The 21,062-nt window shown below is 39.6% G+C and overlaps 1 protein-coding gene across 7 annotated transcripts in view; it reads left to right on the plus strand.

Moving 5' to 3' along the window:
- SCML2 (Scm polycomb group protein like 2) overlaps positions 1–21,062 on the plus strand; it is a 71,993-nt gene that overhangs the window by 47,160 nt on the left and 3,771 nt on the right. For 5 of the 7 annotated variants that reach the window (XM_042037129.1, XM_042037092.1, XM_042037071.1 and 2 more), the window contains 7 exons: positions 1,207–1,457; positions 6,473–6,608; positions 8,473–8,676; positions 13,047–13,229; positions 14,270–14,383; positions 19,627–19,908; positions 20,588–20,751. In XM_042037129.1, coding sequence (XP_041893063.1) covers positions 1,207–1,457; positions 6,473–6,608; positions 8,473–8,676; positions 13,047–13,229; positions 14,270–14,383; positions 19,627–19,908; positions 20,588–20,751 — 1,334 coding nt within the window. Of the gene's footprint in view, positions 1–1,206; positions 1,458–6,472; positions 6,609–8,472; positions 8,677–13,046; positions 13,230–14,269; positions 14,384–14,485; positions 15,951–19,626; positions 19,909–20,587; positions 20,752–21,062 lie in introns of those variants that run through there. The other 2 variants (XM_042037081.1, XM_042037121.1) reach the window with 2 other exon arrangements.

Below are 21,062 nucleotides of genomic sequence, written 5' to 3' on the forward strand. Positions count from 1 at the left end.
GAAAGCTGTCTAATTTTAGTGTAAAGGTTTCAAATTATTTCAAATATGTTGTGTTTCTTTCCCGTACCTCTCAACAAAGGTGGTTTGATGTAAAAAAATTTCCTTTTTTTTACCTGTCCTGCAGCTTATGCATCTGTCTGCCTGCCAGTGGTCTGGGCCAACAGAATGGAGTATTTGTTTGCCTTTGGGAATTAGTATTTGCTTTTTGTTGGCCACAGGTGCTGCTGTAGCATGGTGCAGTACATCTTTTCATTGGGGATATGTCCTTATGTTCTGTTTGGCATCCTTTTGGTGTTCTAATCTGTCCATTGGAAGGGAATTGTTAAAATTAAACCATCATTATTTCAGAGAAGGGCAAGTTGGGTGGAAAAGACCTGTGCACTAGGAAGTTTAATTTAATGAAATCTGGTTACATCTTAGAGCCTCACACCAGATTATAATACAGTCACATCATATGCATATTGGAACATATCCAAGTGGATATCTGTTGGGATCCTATATTGGATTGGAATGGGAGATTAACCCATCTCATGGGAGAAAATCACTTCAGTGTTAAGAATGAATAAAAATGATACTTCATGTTTGATTTTTGGAATACCTTCTTCGAAATGGCACCAGGTAGAAAAATCTGGGTATGGTTATGTGACCTTAACTTTCTAAACCAGCATCTCAGACAAATACTCATTAATGACATTTTGCCTTTCATCAGTTTCTCCTTGTCACTGGGATGATTTTCTTTGCTTCTCTGAGTTGTTTTATAGCTCCCTAGAAGTAAGTTTGCATGTCTTGAAATTGTGGAAACTGCTCTTAGAGGAAAAGAGATGTATTATAGGCTGTATAATTTGTGTAGTATTTTTGAAGGCCTTCTTGATGAATGGCAGTTTATAAATATTGTAATTAAATTATGGGAAGCATTTATAAGGTGAGTGGATTAATTCTTGGGTTTTTTCCCCAATTTTTATTTGAATGTTTTTATCTTAGGAAAGTCCCTCTAAAAGAATGGGTACAAAGAGTTCTCTCTTTGGCTTCAATGAAGTTCTATAGTTTCATGCCAATCACTTAAGTTCAAAGTAAAAAATATATTCATTTTACAATGTAAATTGTGCAGTACACTTTTATTTTTTTAAGCCTTTGTTAGAAAAGTTGCTTTCCATTGTTCATTTTGAGGTTTTCCCTCCCTTCCCTTTTGTTTTTGTTTTTCCTCAGTTTCCATTACAAAGAGCAGTGCAAAAATCCAATCTTCCCCTTCCAAAGTGACCCGGCGTTCAATGCAGTCTCCACAGAAATCTGCTCCAGTACCGGCGCAGCGGGGCAGGAAACCAGGTCGGGGCAAACCCCCTGGACAGTCTGCAGTTCCCAAGAAGGGCAGGTCTCCTAAAAATATTCCCCTGACAAAAAGCACCTCTCATACTGAAAATCTTAAAACAAGGAAAAAAAGTTTAAAACCTGGAAAAAAGGTTAGTCCTTATCTACTACTTTACTTTGTATTGCAAAATTTTGTAGTGAGATTTTTTTATTATTATTATTACTTAATTTTCTCTCTTCAGCCTTCAGGGCTTTACTGTTTTCAGCAACTGATTGCAAGAAAAAATTTAGAATAGCTCTTCTGGAATATTTTAGTGTAAGATCCTGTGGATTATTTTATTCCCAAACAAGATTACTGTTTTATTTATGGGTGAGTAATTGGTGTTGAAAAATGCTATTCTGAAACAGAGAGCCAGGGAAGCCTTTAAGCTTCTTAGTTTGGGTTAGTTTGTTACTGAACCATATACATAGCTTGTGGTTTTTTGGGTTTTTTTTCAGGTTTAGAAACAAAGAATTAAAAACAGTGAGGGCTTTATTGCTAATTTAGGCATCTTAAGCATACAGCTGGATTTGCCAAATGAATCTCATGGATACCTCCTAATATGGAGGTGCTACTAGCATGAAGCAGGAAGCTTCTTTTTCTCTAGGTGTGGGCCTAATTCTGCCCTGGTCTGAAAGGCATGATCCTTTCTGCCTTTGTCTCCGCCAAGCTGAATCAGACCTGGAGTGTTGGCAGCTGCCTCCAGCTTCAGCTCTGGTGGAACTGTTCAGTCAGGTACACATTGGCACTGCTGTCCCCCCTTCCCGCTGCCACTGACACCAACATTGGTGGATGAACAGTCTCAGAGTGAGCCAGTTCAGGGAGCTTAACTGGTAGACAACTGGCACGGCAACCATCCCTCTTACTTCCTTCTTTGTGTGCTCCACCCCAAAAAAGCACAAATGCTACAGCTGCTGCAAGGAAGAATAGGATCACAGCAGGGCAGACTTAGGGCAGTTTGGATTGCCATGGAAGTACAGTCTATTTTCTGAGGCTCGCTCATGCACAGCAGGCTGTTCAGGAGGAGTAGCAATCCTGCAGTGTCTTTCCTCAGGCAATTTGTGTCTGTCCTTGTGCCCTTCCTCCTTTGCATTAGCCCTAGTGAGGAGGTGGGCGGCAGTGCTTTTTTCTGGCGTTTTTTGGGTTTTTTTTTTTTTGTGTTCATTCCCCTTTCTTCTCCACAAGAATCAAAAAGTAGAAGGTTGGGGGCTTTTCTCCTCCAGTCTGTATGAGTGTGGGCTGTGGGATCTGTTGCTAGTGATGCATGGGAAGAGGTGGAGTAATGGCAAGGTGGGAATTGTCCCTTCAGTGATCATGCTGATCAGTGTAAAGTGCTCGTGAAATAACATTATTAGAGCATAGCCAGAAGCTCTAGTATGAAACTGGAAGCAGCACTTCGTGGAAATGATGATCACAAGATAAATTATTTTGGGGACCATAAATTGAAAGCTGAGCACTCTTCTCTGCTGCCTGCCTCTTCCAGTCAGACATCCAAACTGGTAGGCCACAGATGGAATTGGTCTTCAGTTTTGTTTCTCTCTTACTTGGTGTATAAAAATGCACAGCAACACAGATTAAAGAGGAGAAAGGTGCTCCTATCCAGGGTTAGCTGGTGGGTGGGGTGTTCCTCATAACTCTGGAGGGGGCTTTAAAGGACAGCATTGAACACAGGACTGTCATATCTTAAGGTCTTACTCAGGTGTGGCAGGATGTGCACTTGCATGTAAGAATTTTGCCCTCTATCTCTCATTAAAAAGAAATTGAGAAGTTTTATCTATATTTTGAAACAGTAGTTGGAGGCACCTTGCCATTAAAAGAGGCTTCTGGGCCCTGGGTGTCTGAAAGTGTCTGCTTGGAGCACTACATTTGACACCTGGTTTGTGTGAGGTGCTTGGGGGGACTTTCTGGGGAATGGGTGTTACTGCTGACCTTCCCTGTCCTGAGGCAGCAAATCTGAGGTACCTCTGTGCACTCCTGATTTCCTTTGTGAGACCAGGCAACAGAGAGTTAGTTTTTGCAAAATCTAGGTTGATAGATCTAATTTGGAATTTTTACTTCATTAACTTTAGCATTAAAAACTTGAAAAATTAGCTCCTTTTGAGAATTCACAGAAGGCTGTTGTTGCTTTGGTAAGTGGTTAAATTGCGAAGATGTTATACATATGTGCAAACTTTTCTTTGGACTATTACACCTGCTAGCATAAGGGTAAAGAGAGGAAATGGGGCTTTGTGGGAGTTCTGCACAGACAGGGTGTGTCTGACATGAAGTACAGCTGTACAGCCTGTACACCTCGCAGTACATATACAAATATGCAAGTGGTGGGTGCCTAGAGGCTTGAAAGTGCTGGTTTTTTTCCACCCACCCCAAAGACTGATCAAAAAAAACCCACCCCTCCAAATTTTGCACTAAATAATTGTGCTTCAAGTGTGGTGGCTATGTGATGTATTTAGGGACACTGGTCTATGCCTGTTTCTCTACAGAGTTGTTTGAATTTCTTTGCCCCTTCAGGTTTGTTATGCTGCAATGTTTATCATTGTGTAGATATTAACTTTTATTATACAGCTAGAAATGTTGAGCTGTTGCATAATTTTTCTCCTTTATTTAAAATTTTTTCTAAGCTCTGTAAGTATGAGATGCATGTTGGATTTTGTTTTTCGTTTGTTTCTCACAGCTTGCACTGTATGTTTTTACTCTTTCGTAATAAAGAAGAAACCTCTGTACGTCTCTTTCAGTATATTTTAAAAGTACACTTTACATAACAGTGGAAAGAATTCCTTTCAGCATTTCTTGAGGAAACCCCTTGGTCTGAGTGTGGGTACCAGCCCTAAATTCAACCCCACAAAAAGTTTTTAAGCGTGAGGGTGAAGCTGGTGAAGTTGTCCTGGTGGTACAAGCTGTGAGCCCTGCTCTCTGCAGGCAGACACCCAGATGGCAGGGGCCAGCCAGCCACAGCCAGACCTGCTGGACAATCTAAGTACATTCCTTACACTGTGCCCAGCCCTGCTGGAAATGTGGCCTGTCTCGTGAAACAACATGGCTCTGAGCTTGCAGCTGGCTGCCAGTCACTGTGGGGTTGCAAATGAGAGCCTCAGCTGAGCCAGCATAACGTGCTATATTCCCTTCTGAGGGAGAAGGTAGGAAGCAGCCGGCTAGTCTCACCATGTGTGTGCATTGGTGTGGAAAATGGATGGTTCCTCTTAGTTTAGTGTTTGTATTTTGTTTTCATGCCTACATTTTTCCCCATTTCCTCATATTTTCCCTTAACCACCCATTTATGTCAGTGTTGTGAGAGAAAATTGCCCTCCCCACCGCAAGAATCCCGGCTACAGGGGGCCTTCAGGAATGTTGGACTTCAGATCAAAAGCTCAATCTTCCCAAGTGCATTTTTGTTCTCTATATTAAGGATGGAGACCTTTCTGTCACCCAGTGTTAAGATAAATGAGCAATTCCTGACAAGTAATACATCACTGCTTGGTTCTGTGTCTAACCTGTGCCACCTCATCTCATTCACAATGCAGTGCCAAGCCTTGGCAGTCTATTCCTTATGTTCATGGTGATCCCACACAGTGCCATATTGTCAAGTACTTTCTCCAGCCATATGTATATTCTTCAAACTGTAAGTGGCACAGAATTTTTCTTTAAAGTGCCCTGGATTTCAGAAGAAAGTTAATTTTTTCTTTCTAGGTGTTGTGAAGAAGTCAAGCACTGCTTCTTTTAGGAAGGTATATATTCAGATTCCTTTCTACATGGTTTTCAATACATTACTTGGAAAATAGGCTGCTTCTAAAAGTGTAAAGGATAAATACTGCTAAATGGAAGAGGGCTTAGCCTTCCTTAGCAAGTTGGCTGAATTTTTATTTCACTATATGTCAGTTTTAACAGTAAATCCTTACCACATGACCACAAGTCTTTGCTGCATTCAGCAGTGTCCAGACCTTGGGTAATCTCTTATATTCCTAATTTTTGCTAGGTAAAAGAGTCAGAATGTAATCTGTTCTCATGCAAAGAACAAGTGGTGAAGGGAAAAGTGATGAACTCCAATTTATTATTTCTTTTATTTTGGTGTATTTTCATAGTATGTCAAAACACATCACTGATCTCTGGTGACCAGTGACAGGACCCAAGGGAATGGCCTGAAGTTGTGTCAGAGAAGGTTTAGGTTGGGTATCAGGAAAAGATTCTTCACCCAGAGGTGAAGCACTGGAACAGGCTCGCCAGGGAAGTGATCACAGCATCAAGTCTGACAGAGCTTGAGAAGTGTTTGGACAATGCTCTCAGCCACATGGTGTGGCTCTTAGGGATGTCTGGTGCAGGGCCAGGAGCTGGACTCCATGATCCTTGTGCATCCCTTCCAGCTCAGCATATTCTGTGATTCTGTGAAATGTCTTCCATGTCCACATCTCTTTTCTAAACCCCAGTCCAAACCAAATTACAACAAAATTCTCTTTTCCTCAGGTGGAGAAGGTAATGCACGTGGACCAATTTCTAAATCGCTGTGGTCTGAACTCTGGTTATCTGTCATATGATAAGCTGCAAATAAGTTTGCTTTGGGAAAACAAAAGGTTTTGGCAACCAGCATGACTGGATTGTAACTACAGGCTTGTTTGATACCTTGCATGAAGCACCTGAAAATTCCCGGGAGTGGTTACTTGGGAATTTCAACTCCTTTGAAACAGGCTGAGGGAAAATACAGGTGCACTGTAATGCTGACACCTAGATGTGACTTAGGTTTTTTATGGCTATCCATACACAGCCCAACTAACTTATTTGAGTTGTGATAAACCTAGATGGAAGGGCATGAACAGGAAAATAATCCAAAACACCTCTTCCTAAGATTTTTAGAAGAGTCATGAATTAGTATATAAAGCTCTTTCTTTTCCCACTTTTTAGGTAAAGGTGGGTTCTTTTGTAAGTCATTTGTCTTCCACTGCATTACTAAAGTAGCTGTAACTGCAAACTGACAGTTTCTGGTCTTCCTTTCCTGAACTTTCCCTTCTCTGCTGTGTGTGGTGCTTTTCTAGTAAGGAACCACACACATTTGTTAAGGTGGTAACTGATAGCAGAAAGGTTGTGCAGACTCCTATAAAAACATTAAACATTTGACTCTGTTTTTATTTCTCTTAACAGAAAAAAGTCTTGCCAGAGCAACTGGCTCCTACATCTCCTTCTCCTCAGTCGTCTCCTGAGGGGGACAATGGCACTATGCAGATACTTAAAGATGGAACCAGTTTGTCTGGTGCAACTACAGCAGTTATATCCACAGGTAAAAGACAAAGCAAAAAAAGTGTGTGAAATGGCTTCCATGTCAAGCAGTTTCATTTTATGGAGAATGTGCTGCAAACTTATTACTGTAAATCATTATTCAAATGCCTTATTTTTTAAAGATATTTGTAGGAGCCAGAGTTACTTTTCAGAACTAGTATTTTGATGCCCGCATTATAGCAATAAGTTCTGGGGCACAGGGACTTTTGATAGATCTGCTAGACCTGGCAGTTTGTTCCTGTGTGAAGAAGGAAACTGTACAGTTCTTTTATGTCTGTCCCAGTCCTTAATGTATGAAATGGGAATAGATGTAGCTAAAAGCCCATGTAATATTCTGATATCATGCAAGCTGTACTGTAATATAAAAAAATGGAGATTTTATCTTTATATAGCCTTATATGAAAAACAACTCTTAAAACCCAGTAAAGGCAATCAGAGGGGATATATTCCTCTTTCCTCACATTTGCTTTTTTTTTTCCCCCTAAATATAATGAAATGTGTCTTGAAAATGGTTGGCAGAAAAGAAATAAGCTAGTAAATGAACTAACCCATTGAGGAACGCGTAACCCTGTAGTGAAACAATCGTATATTGTCAGCTGAAATCTCAGAACTTTCTGAAAGCTCCATAAATTACAGTAATTTTGCTCGGGGTGCTTTTTTACATTTAAAACCTGTTTTTACAACAGAAGTTGTCAGGCTCTTCCCATGCCCAGTTTCAGTCATGGACAAGGGGAAAACATGTACCTTTTTCCTTGGAAATTAAATGTTTTGCAAGGCAGTTGTTGTTGAGCCCAGACAGAAAATGCCATACTATTATTGTTGATTTGTAGCTTTGATCATTTGTACAAATAAGTTTCCTTCAATTTGCAGACATCAGAGAGTAAACAGATATGCACAGACATTACATCATTAAAATCTTGTAGAAATACTTCATATTTAAAGGTTCAGGGTTTTTATCTAAACCCAAATAAAACTACAGGTCAGAAAATATGTCAGTCTTTTGTGTAATAGAATGTTTAGATTGCTTAATCACCACAGAGGCACATTTTTTCATTAAGCTGTAATAATGTCTTGGGTGCATTCTTGGTCATGTGGCAGCCAGGATGAACAAGAAAAAAAAAATCATCAATTACACGTTTCCCGTGGTTTTCTGCCTTGGCATTTGTTATGGAAGACACTTTCACATTGTCTCTTTAAAAAGTAGTTACCAAAGTCCTATATGATTCTTTTGTGCTAAACTTTAAACCACCTTACGGTGTTTGTAAAGAAGTGTTTATTTAGCAGACAAGACCACATTGCAGTGTGGAAATCCTGTGTGAGGGGTTCGGGTCTTCTGAAGCCACAGGCCTACAGTAGCTGCTCTGTGTGTCATGATCTGTGTGATGAATATGTTAGTGCCATATGGGTGCTTCAGAATGAGCATCAGTGGCAGGTATATAACATAGGGTTCTCTTTGTTGCAGCTTCTCAAATAGGAAAAAGTTTAGGCAGTAACTTGGTAAGGCCAGCTTTGTAGAATTGTGACTTAGTAGTTTAGAGTACCTGACAGTAATTTGTACTTTGTTGGAACTAGTGTATGAGCAGAGATTAGTCAAAACACAAGCACAGATCATGTCAGCTTTGTTACATTAGTGAGGTAGAAGAGGGCTTCAGAAAGCAGAAAAAAAGTGAGTTTAGGATTCAGGCAGGAGAACCTTGGCAGAAGAGCACTTTCTGCATGCTCTGAAAGTATGTGTGCATGCTCAGCTTCTTGAGTTGACCAGTGTATCTTTTCTGCAGGATTAAAACTAAAATGGCAGTTTTGCAGTTCTAACTTGGAAACATGTCTTGGTTCCTTGGCAGTAAATATGGCTTGTACCTTTTCAGTGTGTGTTTATGTGAACAAACATGGAAATTCTGGGCCTCACCTGGATAAGAAGAAGGTTCAGCAGCTTCCAGACCATTTTGGACCAGGTCCTGTCAATGTGGTGCTTCAGCAGGCTGTACAGGCTTGTGTGGATTGTGCCTATCAAGCCAAAACAGTCTTTGGATTTCTGAAATCTGGCCATCATGGAGGGGAAATGATAACTGGTATGTGAAGATGCTCTGTTTCTTTTGTTTCTTTACTTGGTGGACTTGAGGTAGAGCAGAAGAACTGAAGTAGCTGCGATGAATTTGTATCACTTTCGTAGCTGTGTAAATGCAGGTGTGAACATTGATGATATATGATTTATCTTACTCTGAGTCCAGAGTGATTTGAACAATTCTTTAAATTAAAATTTAGCAATAGTAGTGTTTAAAACAAATGCACAATGCAGTTAGTTTCTTACACTAAGTAGAGCTTGTACACCTCATTTAGCAGCTGTAGCCAAACATTTGTCAAATAAACTCACTACAAGTGAAATATTCAAGTCATTCGCATAATCTTATCCATGCATGGTGTTTTTGTTCTTAAAGCATTAACCAAGTGGGTGACAAGTCTCAAACTAATCTGTTTAGCTTCCAGGCAAGTGATTCCACATGTTGATGTTGCTGCTGCTTCCCTTACCCCATTCCCCAGAACTGCAGCAGTATCTTAGTTCACTGCTCTTCCACCTATGTCACCTACTATGGAATGGATTTATTTCTACTAGACATTGGTGGCAGGTCTGTAGATAAATTATCTCTGTGTCTCAATCTGAATAGCTGCTGCTTGACATTTTTTTCCTTCTAGGCTAGGAAATACTCTATATGTAACAGTGAGCACATCAATTCGTAATTCCATCAGTGGCAGTAAAAGACTTGGCATTACTTTAATCTCTTTACATTAACACCAGATGTGAAAGATGATTACTGGAATAGAGGTTCAATTAAGTATGCATAAAGATGTTGCTAACTGCATTTAAAAAGCAACACCCCAACCTGGGTATGGCAGAACTACAGTAAGCCTTGCTTAGGCATCCCCCTGAGTTTGTGCACAAAATGGATGCTGCTTCTCTGCTGTGTAATGGCATCGTATATATGTGGTTTTGAAACTGGTACTGCTTTATTTTTACAATATATATGAACATTTGGTATATTATTAATGCCTTGCTTGTATTTCAGGTAAGTCAGTTTTCTAGAGCAAAATTCACTGAGATGTTCATTGCCAGTATTCTGTTTGTGACTGTTTATCATGAAGGGCTAAATCACAGGCCAGTGGCATCTCTGGGCTGTGACTGAGTAATTGAAAATAATAACTTCAAACAGGAGAGAGAAATTTAAGATTCCTTATGTAGCTGTGGCTTGTTTGTGTTCAAAAATTCTGTGCAATAAAGGAATTACTGTTCTGCACCTGGCTGCACCCCAAGGCCTGTATTCTGGAGTTGAGGAACCTGGCGATGTGGGCTGCTCCAGAAGCAGTGTCCTGGTCCTGCTGATAGTGAGCCACGAGGTCCCAGTGGGTTTCTAGTGTTCTTGAGCTCTTGCTTCTCCTTGGCTTGTCAAACAGGTAGCTGAAAAGTGGCTGAGCAAACACTCCCTGTCATTTTATCAAAAATTTGTATGTGATAAATCTTGTGAAGCATAAAATATGACTTAGATTAATGTAGCACATTACATCTAGCTGTGCACGTGAATAGTAAGGAAAAAGAGGGAAGCAACAAGAGAATAAAATAAGGAATTACAGAATTAAATTTTCTTGTAGCCTTCTTGTTTTAAAGTGGGTTTGGGAGGTGGCTTGTTCAGGTTTTGTTTGGATTTTTTTTAGACTGTCAAGAAAAAAAAATGTTGTGGCAGAGAATAGGCAAAGAAATCCAAGTCTTTTGTGAACTGATGCTTTTACAGAAAGTATTATACCTGCCATAGGAGGAAACTGTGTGCTGATGAAGACATGGATAAAATAATTTCACTAGAATACATGGAATATTTAGTGGGTTCTTTTGGTTCAGCTGCCAAAGAAAATAATTGTTTTGAATAAAATTAAATTTAGGATTTTTCCATCTTTTCTTTCTCAAACAAAGGCACAAACCATTTTATTTTTGCTTAATGGATAAGGTTTCAATTCAGTAAAATATAACTGAAAGGAAATTAAAGGCCTGATTAGCAAGCTCACTAGTGGTGGTGGTGCCAGCCCCTTTTTTCTCCTTGTAGCACAGAGACTGTGGTGTTTGGTGGGATGAAATAGATTGAGGCTCAGATAAATTTTCTCAAGCAGAGAATTAAAATCAGACTCTTGGGTGAGTTTTGTCACTATCAGAAAAATACATTTCTCTCATAGTTTAGTTCTCAGTCTTTCTCCCAGTTTGAACCTGGTATGTAAAACATACTTAAAGAATGGAAAGTGAAGAAATGAGTATGACTCTTCATCCTGAGGGCTGGGGTTGCACATGCAAGCTCCAGTCCCTGTTCATATATCGTTAAAGGTTGATGTTATGGCACCTTGGAGGTACTACTTTTTTTTTTTTCCCCTAGCATTTATCTGGGAAGATGCTTATGCTGTTCCCAAGCAGAGTAGACAGCTGAGCCTATGGATTGGCTGGAGTTTGTATGGTTGCTCTCAGGTGTTAACACAGGGGAGCTGTGTTTGCACTGAATCTTTATTTGTGGATTTTTCTCATGGAATGTTTTGCTGGGGCAGTCACAACACCTCAGCTGTTTCTTGCTTTATCCTCCTGACAATTCTTAAATAACATTGTTCTTTTCAATGGCTTTTCTAAATGAGAAATTAAGGGGTATAGAGTAAGTCATTTCCTCAAAGGCCATATAGGAAGATCCATAAGGCTATTATAAAGCATTTTAAATTTCTGCTGTAGCTGACTACTACCTTGCAGTAAATTTGTCAGGAGGTCAGGCTATGCTAGGTCTCACAGCCCATTTGCTCTCCAGAACTGGTTGAGTTCCAAGCAAAAATTTGCCTTTGGAGACCCCTTCCCCAAACAGGATGTAGAGGACCTTGTGTCTGAGCCACATGTGGGACTGTTAATCATTAGCATTTCATTTGGACATTGGAGCCTGGAAAAAACCTAATAGACCATGGAAGCACTTTGGTCCTTAAACACTTTGGACTCTTAAACTTCAAGCCCTTGCACTGGTCAGTCTGTCTTGAAAGCAGATGGGAGAGGCAGCACACTGTTGTTGATGCTGGCTGGTTAACTCACATTAACTCTAATCAGAAACTTCCTTACATCAACAGTGTAAGTAATTGACACTTCAGATTTCCTAAGGAAGCCTAAAATATGCTCAACTTAGGCATTTTCTTTGGTTTTGTGTATATTATCTGTCTCTTTTGTAACACAATATGGAAATATTCCTTAATTCAGATCTGTGAATAAAGGCTTTCTTGTCATTTCTGGCTGGTTTTTTTTTTTTTTTTTTAGCATCTGCTACCAACAAAATGTGATCCTTTAAAGCTCTGCTTATCATTTGAAAACTTATGTTAACAACATAAGTTAACAGAAAGCTGCATGACAGGCTGAAAACCAAAAAGACAAATTGATGCATAAACCTCGTGTTCATGCCACTTCTTTTCAGCCCTAAGCTTAAGTTACAAGTTTGTTCCTGCTTTGTTCTAAAGTCTTTCTAATCACAAGTAACTAAAAGTTTCAGCTGATGTAATGGTAATTATTTATCCAGGTATCTGTAGTATTGAATCTTTTCCAAACCTTACTAATTTTCACAAAAAAGAAAAATATCCTCAGCTGCCACACTGTTTGAGAGGCAAGGAAAGAGGTCAACAAGGAAAAGACATAGGCACATGTCCAGGCTCTTTGTAATCACTCAGTTTAAAAGACAACAGATCCATTTGTGGCTGCTGTGGTATCTCTGCCACCTAACTCCTGTTGAAATAAATGGGAGCTTGACCATTGTAGTGTTGACAGCAGGATAGATTTCTCTAGTGATAAAATAGCAAATGGCAAAACAGTTTCTGAGTCAGAATTTCAATGGTAATGGATGCCAGCACCTTACCACAAGTACTCTCCATTCAGTTAGAAACTGAGAAAAAAAATCCCTAAAATTGTTTGTTTTGTTTCTTCAGGTTTGGTTTTTTTTTTTTTTTTTTAAATAACTGTTTGGGCTTTTTGTTGATGGGGGGGGGCGTTTGTTTGGTTTTTTTTAGCAAGTATTGTAAAGGGTCTTTTTTGTTCTATCTCCTGCAAATAGGTGGTGGAGAGTTTGCTGCTTTATAAGCAATGGAAATTCCACATAAAGTTTTGGTGGTGAGGGAGTAGTTTTAAGTTTTGTTATACTGGTGTGAATCCAAAATTATTTTATTAAAACAAGTTCCTATAGAGCAAATTTAAACTGACATGGATCCAATGGAAGGTAAAGTCAGTCTTTTGGATATAAAGTTTTTAAACTATCAGAATGATTATTTACTCATCTCATGTCTTATATGGTTTAAATCAAGTCTGGATGTCTTCTCCTGTAAGTTAATGATGGTATTTTACTATACTTCATGATAGTATGCTTGGGTGTGTTTGACATACTCTTCTTATTCACAGCTTCCTTTGATGGGGAAAAGCATGCCATCAATCTTCCTTCTGTAAACAGTGCATCGTTTGTCCTACGCTTCTTGGAGAAAGTCTGCCACAGTCTGCAGTGTGATAATCTCTTCAGTAGCCAGCCTTTCAGCCCTTACATGGGATGTGCACATAGTCCTATGGAATACGATAGGAATAAGCCAGGTACTGTTAATCACTTGTTATTTTCAAGTGCTGATATTTTTGAGAAATGTGGCGGCTTTATGAAATGCAACTTTTTAGTCTGTCTTTCTGTGATGTGAATTGCTTGAAATTAATACACTTCAGTTCTTAGTGAATTGGTTCCAGTGTGGAAGTGCTTTGACAGTAATGGATAGGTCATACCACATGTGCAGAAATAATTTTGTTCAGTAAACTTCTCCCTGTAGGCAAGCCAGAAAATATATGTACTTTACCACTGTGATACCACTAAAAAGACAAGTTCAAAACTTCACATTTCATCTGTTAAATTTATGCTCAGCTCATAAATTAAACTTACCAAAAGATGCTTGCTGTCTGTGAGAAAGGACTTGCCCTGAAAGGGAATTCAGTCTAACCCATCCAACACAAGTAAAAGGTCTTTTCTTTCTCTTTTCACCTCATTTAGGGGTGGCCTGAAAAGTTTTGCATTCTACTATGTACAGTCCAGTTATCTAGTAGAAAGACTTGGGAAATTGGCTGGTTGTGAAATTTTTTATGAGTCCAATACTTTTGCTGCACCAGGAACATAGAGCGAAGGGGAGATGAAATTACTTGCCCAAGATCTTCCGACAGGTTGTTCGTAGGACCTGGTGTTACAAGTCCCAGGTCACGAGTCACCAGGAGTGACAGCTGAGATAGCCTTGTTGTCAAGACAATTCCAGGAGTTTTATACTGGGAATGAAGCTTCCTCACAACTGTTTGATAGCTGAGTCTGTTCTGGGTGCTGCTGTAGAAAATTTTTTTTTCCTCTTTCCAATGGAGAAATTTTGTTTATAATTCTAGCTATCATATGAAAGTTCTTAGTTTTAGCTATTCAGGAAAGTAGACAGGGTCAAGGTAATTCAACTTTGAAATTTTGTGTTGAAGTGACTGAGTCTGTGTGACACAAGAAATGGGACTCTAACCTGGTGAATGGCTGATGTCTGTCTTTGCTTCTGTCTCTGGACTTTGCCCATGAGCAGCTTTATGCTAGAATAATAGGCAGTGACTTCTCCTCTTCACAGCCAAAGAAGAAATACCTGAAAACAGGAGTGCTAAACGATACTCTCAGGACTCTCCATCATACACTGCTCCTCTTTCCCCTAAGCTTCCCAGAAACGATGCTCATCCATCTGAAGGTAATTACGTTATGTCAGAATTATATATGAGGATTATTTATGGTTTTAGTATTTCCAGTCAAAAAGGACTGAGTACAACATATATGTCTGGTTTGTCTCTAGCCTTTGACAGGTCAGGGTGGAAGTCTGTTAATTATTGATCACTGGCACAGATTTTGCACTTAAGGAAGATCTACTGCAAGTTCCAGCAGTGCTTCTCCTAAACCTGCAGCCTTTTCTGTGAAGGGGCTCAGGCACACAGGTGACAGATGAAGCCTCCTGCTTCGTGTAGGGCTACTGAGCCGAAAACCAATTGCCTTGAAATGGGTTAGGAGATAAATTGGAAGCGACTCTTAACTCTAGGCTGGGTTCATCAAGTGAGTAAGGGTGCAGCTTGATGATACAATTCAGCTGAGTTTATGGCTAGCTGCCAGTGGAAGTTGTGCATTCCTTGCCTCCTTGTCCCTGCAGTGAGTCCTAGCCCACCCCCTGCTCCCTTTCCATGGCTGGTTGGTGAGCTGAAGCAGTGAGCAAAAGCACAGAAAACATTCTGGTAAAGAGTCTTGGTTTACTTCTCTGGAGTGACTCTCTGTGGACTCGGATGAGCACAGGGAAGAGTTGAATGGAAGGTGGCTGTGGCCAGAGGAGCAGTGTGGACTCCCTGTGGCAGCTCGCTCTTAGGTTGCTGTATTTCACAGATAAATAACACTTTTTCCTGTGCTGCAGCTCAGCTGCAGTAACTGAGCACATCTAGTCTTTGTTTGCCTCAGATGTGAAGTAAAGCATCTAGGTTTAAATGTCAGTGAGAGAGACACAGCAAAATGGTTGAGTATTTTCTACTTAACTGGTTAAGACATGCTAAGTTGATGATATCAGTATCAGATGACTTATCCCATCTGATACATACTTTCTCTTGCAGCAAGGTGTTTGTACATAATTTCCAATGGCTTTTGTGAAGTATGATGGAGATAAGTTATTTTTTGCTTCTTTTTTCTTTCTTCTTTTTTGTGATCTTGAAATGATTTTATATCTATTACCATGAGTGGGGACAGGATATCTCCTCTGTGCATATTAAAAAGCTGTAAGACTACAGTTAAAGCGGAAAAGGATGTAAAATTAAAATGTTCCAAATGATAGCTTATTTAAAATTATGCATCTTATTATTTTGTGTATATATAACATATTCAAATCTTTATATTTCCTGTGGCTGTTATTATACACAGTTATTCATTGATTATTGACTTCTGTGTCTTCCCAAAAGAAGCACTGGCTTAATTCCAGAGATATATTGTACACCTAAGTCAGATTTCTGGTACTAACTTAATAAGTGTGGAGCACTTAATAACGCTCAGATGAAGTTGTTTCATTTGGAGCAAAACAAATGTTTAAGTAGATCTGCATTATCTTGCTTGTAAGAAATCCTACTCAAGTAAACATGAGTGCACATGCTGGTTTTTATTCCTTGTTTGCTACTGGATCTTTTACAGATGGACTCTGTGTACCCTTTAAAATACACTTTAAGATTTCCATGTAAAATGCAGTTACATGAATAATAAATAATTAAAATAAGTGTTTTTCCATGGTTTCAGAGGTTTGAATTTGTACTCTGTGCATTTTAAGAGGCAAAGTGTTCTCTAGTGTTGTGTGTTTCCCATTAGGGCAATGTCCTCTGCTGAAAATCTGGAGGCAGTTTTGTAGCGGTCAGTTTTGGGTTGGTTAACAAGAAAGATCTGCCCCCAAAAAGTTCTGCTTCCATTGAGACACAGTTGTCTTAAAATAGTTGTTTTGAAATATCATTTGAAGGCAAAATGGAGTAGTTGTGGGAAATGGTCTTTCAAACAGCTTGTTTTCCTTCTGATCTGCTCAGGAATATGCTTTGCAGATTCTGCTGCCTTTCTTGCTCACTAACAGTTTCTTCTTAAAGTTATGAAAGATAAAGGAGGAGGGAGTGGGAAATAACTCAGACTCCCTTCCCCTGGAAACAGAGTGTTCCTACTACTGTGTCCAATTACATCATTTTGTTATTGTATGAGACAGAACAACTGGCTTCTAATTCCCAGAAGAGCCTCAAGAAAACAAAACATCCAGTTCCTGCTAAGGCCTTGAGAGCCTAAACAGTCTGCTGTCATCCCTACATTTGAAACTTAAGGCCTCTTACTGGCCTTTCATTAATCTCCCCAGAGGTCAGGCATTCTGCAGTAGAATCTCCCATCTCTTTGCATACCTCTGTTATTCACAACTGCTCAGAATGCTGAGGTAGGCGAACTATGTCACTCCATGGATTGCAATGCTCCATTTTCTGGATGCCAATTTTGCTGCATTTTGTTTGTAGAGAAGCTGGATGGGTGGAATGGAAGGTGGACTGGATACTATAGCTGCTGAACAGAAAGCCTATCCTAAAACATGATGGGAAATATGCCAGCTTTTCCACCTTGTGTATATGAGTTTAGTTTACAGTAAGATAAATTCAAATGCTGATATCATGGGGGAAAAAAGTAGAGTTGATCTTTCCCAAACCTAGTGTTTACTGTAGGGTATATAACGTTTGTGATTCAGGTCTGACAAACTACCAAGTTTTGCAGTGGTTATTTTGAAAGTTATTTATATGAAAGAGAAGGACTTGTATCCATAAAAGCTTCTTTATTCTATGATTATCAAATTTAGTAAAAGATGTTACATCACCTTGCAGATAAGGAGTCCAGGAAGGCTGGACATTCTTCAAGAAGGAAATCTTAAATGTACCAGGAGCAGGCTGTCACATGCTGAAAGACAAGCTTGCAGGGAAGAAGACTGTCCTGGCTGAACAGAGAGGTTTGGTTGGAACTCAGGAAGAAAAAGGACCTTTTGAAGAAGGGGCAGGAAAATCAGAAGTAATACAAGGATGCCATTAGGTTATTCAAGGCAAAAACTAGAAGGGTTCGAGCTCAAATAGAACTTAACCTGGCTACTGCCATGAAAGACAAGAAAATTTTTGTTCCATTTTTCTCAGCAATCAGGGGAGGGCTAAGGAGAATCTCAAGCCTTTATTGGATGTGGGACGAAACAAAATGACAAAGTTTGAGGAAGGCTGTTCGAAGTACTTCATGTACTTCATTCCTCCTTTTCCTCCGTCTTTAGTCCTAAGATCAGTTGTTCTCCATGTACCTAGCCTCCTGAACTGGAAGGTAGGGATGGGAAGCAGATTTAAGGCCCCACAGTCAAAGGGAAAATGGTCAGCACTTAAGACATGCACAAGTCTCTGGGACCATATAGGATCTACCCTGGAGTACTGAGGGAGCTGGTGGAAGTGCTCACCTCCTTTCACCTTATTGCTCTCTACAGTTATGTGAAAGGAGGTTACTGGGAGGTGGGGATTCATATCTTCTCCCAAGTGATAGGACAAGAGGAAATGGCCTCAAGTTGCACATGGAAAAGTTTAAATTGGGTATTAGGAAAAATTTCTTCACTGAAAAGCTTGTCAAGCATTGGAACAGGCTGCCCAGGGTTGAGTCACCAGCCCTGGGGGTATGTAGATGTGGCTTAGTGGTGAACATGGTGGTGCTGGGTTAACAATGATCTTCATCGTCTTTTCCAGCTGAAATGATTCTGTGGTTCCATTCTGTGATTCTGTGGTCTTGCCTTACTGAATTCACTAAGTAGGGAGCTGGCTCTCTGAGTGCCTTTAATTCCCTTTCAGGATTATGCTGTTTGAAGGTCAAAATACGTGTAATAGTTGTTCACTGTGCTACACTTCAAACAGGATTCAGAAAGAGAACCTAAGACCTCATGAAGCAAGTTGAAAGTATGCTTGAGAAGCTCACTGGGTTTTTTAGGAAAATTCTCTTCCTTTGGTTTTAATTGGGCCTTTGCCCAAAAAATTCTTGAAAGTTTTCATATAAGAAGGGTAGTAAAAAGCTTATTTCAGGAACTTGTTTTGCAGAACATACCAGTTCTTATTCCAAAGAATATGCTGCATCACTAGCATATGTTTTATAACTTCACTAGAGTAATTTTCAAGATGGTAGTGTGGGGCTTACACTTCTGTGAACCTGTTAGCTATATTTTTCCAGCTCTTAACTCTCCTGCCAAAGCAGCATTTGTTTCATACAGATTTGTACATCATGCTTCCAACTTCTTTCTCATGCTAGATACTGGCCTGATGCAAATGGAGGGGAGTATCTATGATTGCTAGAGAATGAAGTGGTGTTCCTGTTGATTTGGGGGTTTTTTTTCCCCTCACATGGCATGCTTCTCCCAAACAGTCCTGAATTGGGTTGAACAGGAGTGGAATTTTCAGTAATCGAGCAAACCTGGCTCCTGTCTCATGGCACAGGGAAAGGGACACGCTGGACTCCACTCACGTGGCTTAGAATCAGCATTGACAGACTTTAAAAGTTCACAAGTCTTCTGAGTGGATGTTGTTTGTCTTTTGTAGAGTATAAATTAGCTGAAAAGGTGTAAGAACTAGAATATTGTTATACTCCCTCCCTGAGACTTCATATATTTATTTTTTTTACTCGCTCCATGGGTTCAGTAATTTACCTGTATCTTTAACTTTCCAGAGTCTGCACTTAGAGACCCTGAAACCCTGCCCTAGGCAAAGAATTGTGTGTAGATACAGCAGGGTGGTCAAAACGTGTTACATTAGTGTGCCATGTCAGGCACTCACAGCCTTCTGTGGCTTTGCCTGCAACCTCTTCCTTTTTTAATGTACCTCTGTCTGAACCTGTTGGGGTCCATAGATGATAATTGTCCACTTGTTTTGTTTATGAAGTTAGTGACTCCCTCTGCTGTTTAGAACATATTCAACAATTGTTAGTTAATATGAGTTTTTTATTTGTATTAAAAATATCTTGCAAAATAAATGTTACATAATATTAATGGTTAGCTTTTTAATTATATGTGTAAAAAACAATGAAAGTGCTTGACTAAAATTATTTGATGTATCAATATTTACAGCAGACAATATTATTTTTAAAAAAATTTCCTCCGTCATTTCTGTGCTCATAGCATTCAGTAAGTACAACTGAAATGATTTATGGAAGAATGTCTCAAACTTGACATATTAAATCTTTTGCTAAAAAAATAATGTTTTAAAATACGATAAGAGCCCAATGATTAGTTGAGGAAAAGGGACAAACATTCAGTCTCAGTGGTTGCCTCACAGGAGATTTGTTAACAGGATTACAATCTGTCAGTACTTTCAAGAGAATGCAGCATGGCCTTAAATAACAAAGGTCTAATGTCCATCACTTTGAACACATTGATGCTTGCTTTTTGTGTAGCAGAAACATTGCCTATAGAGGAAAACAGCACTTCCAAAGAACACCGATTTTCTGAGGACTCTATGGATTCTGCACTTAATTCTGTAAATCCGTCAAACCCAACCTGTCGTAATTCCACGGAGTACTGTACTTCAGGAAATGCTGCATATTACAGAAATTCCCACCAGCCAGCAACTGCTACCTCAAATTCAGCCCCAGTCCTGCGCAGGCTGTCCCTGAGCTCTGCTGGGAGCAGTGGTTACTATGAAGTCAGCAGGAATCGGATACAGAGGCGGATTGAAGGTATGCTGTTTTACAAAACCTTCCAGAAGATGTAACTGCTCGTATTAACACACAAAGTTATGAATAAAGAAGTTCCTTGCCGTTGGAAAGCTTGCATATGGAATGAAATGTGCTGTTGCCAAGCATATCAGGCTTGCTAATGTAACTGCAAATACAGAACTTAAGCCTGTTACTACTAATAGTGTAGTGTAAGCCAGGGAGGGTCTTTCCTGCTGCAGCTTCCTCTTGCTGTTGTGATGGACCCTGCAGCAAGCCAGACCAGACAGGGATAGATATATACATCTCACTTCCTGAGCATCTTATCAAATATTGCCATGTTGCTGAAATACAGGGATAGGGTTTCCTACTGTCTCTCCCTCTGTCTGCACAGCTTCACTTTGCCTCATTCCCACTTAATAGCATCTTGGGACTCAGGAGCCAAGTACAAGTCAAACTAATTCCTCTAGGTATGTCACAATGCTAATGTTTATGCTGCTGTAAGTATTGCAGTTATAGAAGGCATTTAAAGACAAAAGGAACAGTTCAGTATTATTAGAAGAAAAATAAACCATCTTTTAATACATTGCAAACAATGCATAATAAATGCCATAAACTAATATTGTCTTATGTGAAATGAAATGTGTTATCCCTGCACAAACTAGTGATACTTCTTCCTTTCACAATATTTTTATATTAAAAGCTGCAAGTTCCACAACTGGACCGGATTTGAATTCACTAAAAAGGGAACCTTCAAGAATATTGAATAAGGATCCTTCCACTTGGTCAATAGAGGAAGTAGTGCGTTTCGTGAAAGAAGCTGATCCACGGGCACTGGCTCCACATGCAGAACTCTTTAGGAGACATGTATGATGCATCTCCATTCTATTCTAGTAGATTGTGTCATGTTAATCTCTTAAAATACAACTTTCATGTCTATCAGTCTATTTGCAGCTGGGAGTAGGCTCTCCTCATATATTAGGGAGAGGCTGAAAATTACTTTTCCACCTGAAACCCCCTCCTGCAGTGTATTTTTTCTTTCAGTCTTGCTAGACTAAAGTAAATAGCCACCTCTTTACAGTGTATATGAAATAATGCCAGCCTGGAAGTGCCCAAGTTCTCATGGCCAACATCCTTAGTACCCCTGTCATCCCTGGTGACTCTAGAGAGGATGGCAT

This window comes from Corvus kubaryi, unplaced genomic scaffold (genome assembly GCF_017639235.1).
Source record: "Corvus kubaryi isolate FWS band 111438036 unplaced genomic scaffold, C.kubaryi_AGA036_p1.0 133, whole genome shotgun sequence".
In the NCBI taxonomy this organism is placed as follows: Eukaryota; Metazoa; Chordata; class Aves; order Passeriformes; family Corvidae; genus Corvus; species Corvus kubaryi.